General features: G+C 50.3%; 1 protein-coding gene across 1 annotated transcript in view; it reads left to right on the top strand.

Annotated features, from left to right (window-relative positions):
- Positions 1-2,794: 2,794 nt before the first annotated feature.
- The window catches only part of cct2 (chaperonin containing TCP1, subunit 2 (beta)), an 18,606-nt gene continuing 12,544 nt past the window's right edge, over positions 2,795-8,856 (top strand). Inside the window, exons 1-8 of the mRNA XM_030045885.1 lie at positions 2,795-2,917; positions 4,242-4,316; positions 4,532-4,597; positions 5,045-5,156; positions 7,080-7,156; positions 7,943-8,055; positions 8,165-8,367; positions 8,834-8,856. The exon at positions 8,834-8,856 is cut by the window's right edge and continues 78 nt beyond it. Coding sequence (XP_029901745.1) covers positions 2,915-2,917; positions 4,242-4,316; positions 4,532-4,597; positions 5,045-5,156; positions 7,080-7,156; positions 7,943-8,055; positions 8,165-8,367; positions 8,834-8,856 — 672 coding nt within the window. The 5' untranslated portion in view covers positions 2,795-2,914. The remainder of the gene's footprint in view (positions 2,918-4,241; positions 4,317-4,531; positions 4,598-5,044; positions 5,157-7,079; positions 7,157-7,942; positions 8,056-8,164; positions 8,368-8,833) is intronic.

The raw sequence follows: 8,856 nt of genomic DNA, 5'->3' as shown, positions 1-8,856 counted from the left end.
GTTCAGTTTTGTAACTGCACCTGTGAGTCGGCCATTTTGTGTCAGGAGCCAACAAACATCAGCAGTGTGGGATTATGGGTAGTGTAGTTTAGGAGCTGTCACCTGTGTTGTGGCAGCTCAAACAGGGGTTATGTGTGTGTGTGTGTGTGTGTGTGTGTGTGTGTGTGCGTGTGTGTGTGTGTGTGTGTGTGTGTGCGTGTGACTCAGCTGTGTCGCGTGGAGGCGGAGCTTCGGGAGGCGTGGCGGCTGCAGGAGGAGCGTCAGAGGGAGGCGGAGTTTCTGCGGCTGCAGGAGAACAGACTGAGATGGGAAGACCTGAGTTTCCTTCACCTGAACCAGAGAGTCACCAAGTACACACACACACACACACACACACACACATCTGTCACACAATGTCACTGGAGAGAAGATTTGCCCCCAAGTGGGCGGGGCCAGTCCAGTGTGATATGTTGGGGGTGGGGCCAGCCCAGCCCCTAGATTGTGTTCTTCTTCTTCTTTGTTTTTGTTTTGTTTGTTTTTTTGTTTTTGTTTGTTTGGTTTGTTGTTTGGTTTGGTTTTTGGCGAGTTACAGGTCCTTTGTCAGCAGTGAGGTCACTTCCTGTTTCCTGTTTCCAGGCCCTGGGTCAGCAGCTACTTCCGGAAGTTTCCTATGCACATCTACTGCCTGCCCATCCAGCCAGCCAATCACAGAGGGAGGGGGCGGGGCCTCAGGCGGAGGAGATAAGGGGCGGAGCCTGAACTTACAAGATGAAAATGATTTTCCTTTTTGTTCTTTACAAATAAACTGGTCTACTGAAGCAATCCATGTTGTTATTATTATTCTCATCATCATTATTGCTGTTGTTGTTGTTATTGTTGTTGTTGTTGTTGTTATTGTTGTTATTGTTGTTGTTGTTGTTGTTATTGTGATGATCAGTGGCAGTCGCAGTAGAATCATCATCTTCATTAGTCCACAGCAGACCGTGCAGCAGCCATCAGGTCTGTAGTCGTGTTTCTGGACACAAATTGACTGAGAGTGAATCTGCTGTCAGAAAACAAAATAAATAAATCGATAAATAAATAAATAGGTTGGACGGATAGATGCTGGGAAGATGGCGCCGGCATGTACGGCCAGCCGTCTCCCGGTGTGGCTGAGATGGCTTCATCTGGTCTTCCCCGATCCGGCTGCTTCTGATCGCCCCTCAGCCCGGTCGCTGTGGCGTCTGCACCGCTGACCCTGCTGCCGGAACGCCGTCACCGGCGGTGCGTAAATCTGGACACAGTTCGTCCCCTGCGCCGTGCTCACGCTCGGATCATACGGATTCAAAACTGATCAGTGTTAGTTCTTCATCTATCAAAACGTTCATGCTTAATGACTTTTTCACCTCACATGAGCTGGACTTTATGCTGCTGTCTGAGACGTGGATGAATGTGTGTGAGTCTACAGCTTTCTCAGAACTTATTTTGACTCTCCTCGTGCCTCTGGCAAAGGTGGAGGTGTCGCCACGGTTTTTAAGTCATCTTTTCTGCATCTGAACATCACACCTATTGAATTTAGCAGCTTCGAGTCACAGCTCTTTGTCCTCGGCGGCTCCTCCCCGCTGCTCTGTGCGGTGATTTATCGTCCAACAAAATACAATAAGGACTTTCTCCGGGAATTCTCTGACTTTTTATTGCAAGTTGTCCTGGAATATGATTGTATTTTAGTTTGTGGTGATTTCAATATTCATGTATGCTGTGAGGATAAGCCTGTGGTAAAAGACTTTTTACATCTCATGAACAGTCAGTGTTGGTTGCCACACATGAGAAGGGCCACACTCTGGATGTTGTGCTGTCTGATGGCATAAGCATCAATGTGACTGAAGTTTCTAATCTGGGTCTTTCTGACCATTTCCTCGTTTTATTCACTGCTCCTGTGCCCTGCTCTGCTGCGAAACCTCTCCAACCTGCGCTCTTGAGCCGCAACATTAACCGTCACAGTCCAGCAGTGCCGTCGTATGGGGGGAAAGGTGATGACAATACTAAGGGCCCACTGCCCACCAGGGCCACCACACAGTTAAAAAAGTGGCAGTGAATGGGGTAGAGGGGCCACACCGATATTCCTTCAGGGGGCCCAGAATTCCTAGCAACTGCCCTGCACTCCAGCTCACTTCTCCGCCTTTTTTAAAGACTCTGTGTTGTACAACATGGACAGACACATGGAGACTCATACAGGCGGTGCTGAGGACATGCTTGCTCATTTTAATTCTACATGCACGGACACTTTGGATTCAGTCACTCCTCTGAAGAGAAAACACACAAAAGCACCTTACGAGCCTTGGTTAAATGACTCCACGTGTGTTGTCAGGCTGAGAGACGGTGGAAAAAAGACAAACTTCACGTGTCTTTTGACATTTTGCAGCGCCGTCTTTGTGATTATCAGCGAGCTGTAAAGAAATCCAGCTTCTTCTGCTGGGACAAAATACACTTAATCCTCTTCTGTTGTGAAGTGATGGTATCATGACCTCTGACTGCTACAGAAACAAATTGGATTATTTATCACAAATTGATTAATTACTTGACCAGTTTATTAACTTCCTAACTGTGATTTTCAATCATTAATTTATTTATTCTTCATTTTTATTGGCCAGTTGCTTTTGATGGCTTTCTTTAAAGTTAAAAAATAAAAACTCCCAAATTCATAATAATTACAACTTACAGTATTTTTAAAAAGGTTTCTTATGAAATCCAGTATCCATGTACTTATATTTATCTGTGAGCACACACACACACACACACACACACACACACACACACACACACACACACACACACACACACACACACACAGGCTGCCTGTATCTCTCGCGAGATCTGGCCACACTAAAGAAGCGGCGCGTGGCCGCGTGCCGAGCCCTTCCGTGCGCGTGCTCCGTGCAGATCAGACGACAGCATCATGGTGAGTGAGCAAATTCAACACACAAACCGACAAAACCTCAGAAAACAGGCAGAAAGCGGCGGGATCAGGGAGCTGCGGGGCGGGCGGGCGGAGCGGAGCCCACAGCCGCGGATTAACGCGACTTCACCCGGATAAACTCTGAGAAACCCGCCGCTGCGCTGCGCTGCGCTGCGGGCCGGTTAGCCGCTAGCTGCTAGCCGCTAACCGCTAACCCGGAGGAAGCACATGGGCGGTGTGGAGCTAGCTTAGCTGCTAGCTGCTAGCTGTTAGCTGCCCAGTGTGGGTTAATGGTGGTGTGACGTCACGTCTGTTGTCTGCTGTTTAATTTAAACTGCGGACGAGTTGAGTTAGCACAGCTAGCCCGTTAGCCTGCCAGCTAACCGTTAGGGCTGTATGCGTCAGTGATGTTAGAGGGGGTTACACACACACACACACACACACACACACACACACACACACACACACACTCACACTCACACACACACTCACACTCACACACACACACACACTCACACTCACACTCACACACACACTCACACTCACACTCACACACACACACACACACACAGAGCCGTCAGTGCAGCAGCAGCAGCTCAGGCTCTGCTCCATGTACCGTTAGCATCTTATGCTAATGCTAACAGTGTGACAGCTTCGTGTTGCTAGGAGCTTCTAGCGGTTTCCGGGCGGGGCGGGGCGGGGCCATGTCTGACTGTGGTGGGCGGGGCCATGTCTGACTGGTGGGCGTGGTCTGCCCACCTGCAGCAGCTGAGTTGTTGGATGGAACAGAGAAGCTGGGCTGAGAGACGGAGGCTGAGCTGCTTTTATTGCTGAAGCTCCTCCAATATGAGCTCCGCTGATTGGCTGCAGCTCTTCATGTTCACCTGTCCTTTGTGTTGCTGCTGTCACACCTGTGTGTGGAGGCCGACAGTGTGCCCGGTCGGCCCGGGGGGGCGGAGCCTCTGTGCTGATGTCAGACCCCCGGCTGAACAGATATATGTGTGTGTGTGTGTAAGCAGCGTAACAGTGAGACAGGTATGAATGAAGAAGCTCAGCAGATCATTAGACGTTTATCACTGTGCTCATGAATCTGACAGCACCTGAACGCAGCACCAGAGGTGGGCGCTGCCTTCAGGTGCTGCTCTGACAGCCACGTAGGGTTGGATGAGAAGGGAAACTCTTTCAGCCCAGCTGATCTCAGGTCAGCACGGTGTGTGTATCTCACTTTACCTGTAAATACACACCCACATACTGCATACACAATGTATGCAGTATTGATCAGATGATTATTGATGGTGTGTGTGTGTGTGTGTGTGTGCGCGCGCAGGCGTCCTTGTCAATGGCCCCTGTCAACATCTTCAAACATGGAGCTGATGAGGAGAAAGCCGAGACTGCCAGACTGGTGAGTGTTTACCTGTGTGTGTGTGTGTGTGTGTGTGTGTGTGTGTGAGAGAGAGAGAGAGAGAGAGAGACGTGGCGTTCTTACTTTATTTTTAATAGTTTTTGTTTTGTTATTAATGCTGAACTTCAGAATGTAGCTCACTGAAGACTGTGTGTGTGTGTGTGTGTGTGTGTGTGTGTGTGTGTGTGTGTGTGTGTGTGTGTGTGTGTGCGCAGTCATCCTTCATAGGAGCCATAGCAATTGGCGACCTGGTGAAAAGCACCCTGGGACCAAAAGGCATGGTGAGTCTGACCTCTGACCTCTGAAGCAGTTGCAGTCAGTTGGCCTGGCTGCAGTGTGTTATAAATAAAATGGATTCAGTCATAATTGATTTTTCTTTTCTTTAATGTAGACATTTTCATTTTTTGGGAGGTTTTTTTTTTTCTTTTTGGTGCATCAGATGCACCAGATGTTGATGATTCCATAACCAGTCATCATTTCTTGATCATATTTTTTAAAAAAATGTTTTCCTCTTTTTTCAGCCATAAAAAGCTGTGATATTCAAGTTTCTTTCTGTCATGGATGTCATGAAAATAAAACGTTCACACATCAGTTATCAATAATGAGCTGAGCTCCAGCCACCATGATGTCACTGAGGCTGCTCATCTTATTATTTTTTTACCTTAAATCAGTCGTCAGTGTATGAACCACAGTGTGTGTGTGTGTGTGTGTGTGTGTGTGTCCTGCAGGATAAGATCCTCCTGGGCGGGGGCAGGGAGGCCTCTGTCACCGTGACAAATGATGGAGCCACGATCCTCAAAGCGATCGGAGTCGACAACCCGGCAGCCAAGGTGCTGGTGGGTGAGTACAAAGATCCTCTATGCGGACAGATCACCTGTACGCAGATCCTCTATACCAGGGGTGTCCAATCATGTGCCATGGAGGGCCAAGAGGCTGCAGGTTTTCATTCCAACCAAGACCTCCACCAGGTGACTTCACTGATCACCTCACCTTGTATCAGAAAGGAGGAGCTAATCAGTGAACTCACCTGGTGGAGGTCTTGGTTGGAATGAAAACCTGCAGCCTCTCGGCCCTCCATGGCACGTGGTTGGACACCCCTGCTCTATACAGACAGATCACCTGTACGTAGATCTTCTATATGAACAGATCACCTGTACGTAGATCTTCTATATGAACAGATCGCCTGTACGTAGATCTTCTATATGAACAGATCACCCATACAGAGATTGTCTATAGACAAGTTTATGAGCTGTTTCCGCTCTACATCCTAAACTCCTCCCATCGATGCAATCCATTTCCGTTTTGGCGTGCTGGTTTGTTTTTAGCCACAGACATACATAGGTTTTTAGCTAGCTAGCTCTGTCCTGCCGACAAAAGGAAATTACAGACGGATACTTAAAAAAAAAAAGTGGTTCGGGAACGACGTGTGCGGTAGTGTGCCGGCCTAGTTAACCTGAAGAGTCCACTGATCAGAGCCTTGTGAGGTTTAGAATCTTGCCTTGTGTCCCTGTCTATCAGCACCCAGCCATGTTGTTCATTAAATACAGATAAACACAACAAATACTGTGTGCATTGTAGATTTTAATATTATATATGAATATTTTTATAGTGATGTAATTATGTGGGCTGCTTCTGTATTTTACGGTTTAATACCTGTTAGGATTAAACACGTTCTCTTTCTTGTTGAAGCCATTTGTTTAGTTTCCTCAGAGCAATTCATTCATCCAGTGTTATTAATGTACAGCATGAGCTTACTATGAATGATGAACTGTGTTAAAAGAAACTGTTACACTGAGGAACATAAGGCCTAGCATTCATGATCGCAGTTCAGTGCAATAATGAAATGAGATTACATTTTTACATTTACATAAACTTTTATTTTCACACAAACAGTCAAGGTGGTTGAATTGTGTTCCCATTGTAAGGACATAATTATTAAAATTGAAACCTCATGAGCAGCGAGCTACATGTCCAGACGAAGCTGCGTTAGCATGGAAGTTTGTTCACACCGGCATACGCTGCGCAAACCACTTCCGGCGGAAATGAAGTGCATTTTTGTAGGGTAATGGCGCCCCCCGGGATTTGGTGCGTAAACTTGTCTATACAGACGTGCTGTACTTCTATACTGTTAACCTGCAGCGGCATGTGTGGCCTCCAGGGGGCGACATGCAGCCCTGCAGCGTCTCTGAGGTCAGAGGTCAGGTGATGCTGTCTGTCTCAGAAAGGCCACAGATAAGGCCGTTTCCACCAGAATGTTCCTGGTAGTGTTTGGGGGTCAGGAGCTACAGGAGCGTCCTCTGGCTCGGCCCTCTCACCTGCCGTGTCTCCACTGAGAGGCCGAGCAGGAGGAAGGCTCCTGTAAAGTTACCAACCATGACTGGGGCATCAAAATGACTGTTGTTAAAAAAGCCTGTTGTTAGCGTTAGCTAACGTCCTCTAAAGCTAACGTTAGCGCCCAAACAAATTTCGGCTAAAAAGTGTGTTGTTAGCGTTAGCTAGCACGTTAGCGTTAGCTTGGTAGTGTTGGCCGTGTTGCTAGGGACGCCTGCTTCCTGTTGACATCACATCACACTGTGAGGGCCGCTCAGAGTCCCTCCCCCGAGGCAGGGCCGTGTTTCACCCCCTGTAAAGGTTCAGGAACTCTCTCCTTCGGGGAGGTTCCTCCGGTGGAAACGGACCTATAGGTTTGAGCCCGACCAATCAGGTCACAGCACCTGTGAGGTCAGAGGTCAGGTGATGCTGAGTGTGTTGTTGTTGTTTCAGACATGTCCAAGGTCCAGGACGACGAGGTGGGAGACGGAACCACGTCTGTGACCGTGCTGGCTGCTGAGCTGCTCAGGGTAACCTGTCTGTCTGCTCACCTGTCTGTCTGTCTGCTCACCTGTGTGTCTGCTCACCTGTCTGTCTGTCTGCTCACCTGTGTGTCTGTCTGTCTGCTCACCTGTCTGTCTGTCTGTGCTCACCTGTCTGTCTGCTCACCTGTTTGTCTGTCTGCTCACCTGTGTGTCTGTCTGTGCTCACCTGTCTGTCTGCTCAACTGTCTGTCTGTCTGCTCACCTGTCTGTCTGCTCACCTATGTGTCTGTCTGCTCACCTGTGTGTCTGTCTGCTCACCTGTGTGTCTGTCTGTGCTCACCTGTCTGTCTGTCTGCTCACCTGTGTCTGTCTGCTCACCTGTGTCTGTCTGCTCACCTGTGTGTCTGTCTGCTCACCTGTGTGTCTGTCTGTCTGCTCACCTGTGTGTCTGTCTGTGCGCTCACCTGTGTGTCTGTCTGTGCTCACCTGTGTGTCTGTCTGCTCACCCGTGTGTCTGTCTGCTCACCCGTGTGTCTGTCTGTGCTCACCTGTGTGTCTGTCTGTCTGCTCACCTGTGTGTCTGTCTGTGCTCACCTGTGTGTCTGTCTGTCTGCTCACCTGTGTGTCTGTCTGTCTGCTCACCTGTGTGTCTGCAGTGACTCAGGTGTTTGTTTACCTGTTTGCCGTGTCGGAGGGAGAATGTGGGGGTTTGGCTTCTGGACCGGCTCGCCACAGTTGGAGCTGGCGGAGGTGGAACTACTTTCCGTGTGAGGAAGTAGTCCCTGACGGTGAGGAAGTAGTCCCTGACGGTGATGTCATGTTGTGTTGCAGGAGGCGGAGCTTCTGATCGCCAGGAAGATCCACCCCCAGACGATCGTGGCGGGCTGGAGGAAGGCCACGCAGACGGCGAGGGAGGCGCTGCGGGCCAACGCCATCGACCACAGGTGAGGGGCGTGGCTCGCATCCGCGCGGCGTTTGTCTTTTGTGATCGGCCGATCCGGTGCCGGGCGTTTCCCTGACGACCGTCTCTCTCCTTGTCCCCGGTTGCCGTAGCAACGACCAGGAGCGTTTCCAGCAGGACCTGCTGAACATCGCCCGCACCACGCTGTCCTCCAAACTGCTGACTCATCACAAGGATCACTTCTCCCGCCTCGCCGTCGACGCCGTGATGCGTCTGCGCGGCTCCGGCAACCTGGAGGCCATCCACGTCATCAAGAAGCTGGGAGGCAGCCTGACCGACTCCTACCTGGACGAAGGTGAGGGGGCGGGGCTTAGTGTGTTACTGAGGGGGCGGGGCCTGACCGACTCCTACCTGGACGAAGGTGAGGGGGCGGGGCTTAGTGTGTTACTGAGGGGCGGGGCCTGACCGACTACTACCTGGATGAAGGTGAGGGGGCGGGGCTTAGTGTGTTACTGAGGGGGTGGGGCCTGACCGACTCCTACCTGGATGAAGGTGAGGGGGCGGGGCTTAGTGTGTTACTGAGGGGGCCGGGCCTGACCGACTCCTACCTGGATGAAGGTGAGGGGGCGGGGCTTAACGTTACTGAGGGGCGGGGCCTGACCGAGTCCTATCTGGACCAAGGTGAGGAGGCGGGGCTTAATGTTACTGAGGGGGCGGGACCTGACCAAGTCCTACCTGGATGAAGGTGAGGAAGTGTCATTTGGCTGAAGACGTGAGGCCGTCTCTGATTGGTTGCTGACAAGCTCCTCCCTTCCACACAGGCTTCCTATTGGACAAGAAGATC

This window comes from Myripristis murdjan, chromosome 23 (assembly GCF_902150065.1).
Source record: "Myripristis murdjan chromosome 23, fMyrMur1.1, whole genome shotgun sequence".
NCBI classification, from domain to species: Eukaryota; Metazoa; Chordata; class Actinopteri; order Holocentriformes; family Holocentridae; genus Myripristis; species Myripristis murdjan.
The sequence above is the reverse complement of the archived record's forward strand: the minus strand, read 5'-3'. Positions and strand labels throughout refer to the sequence as shown.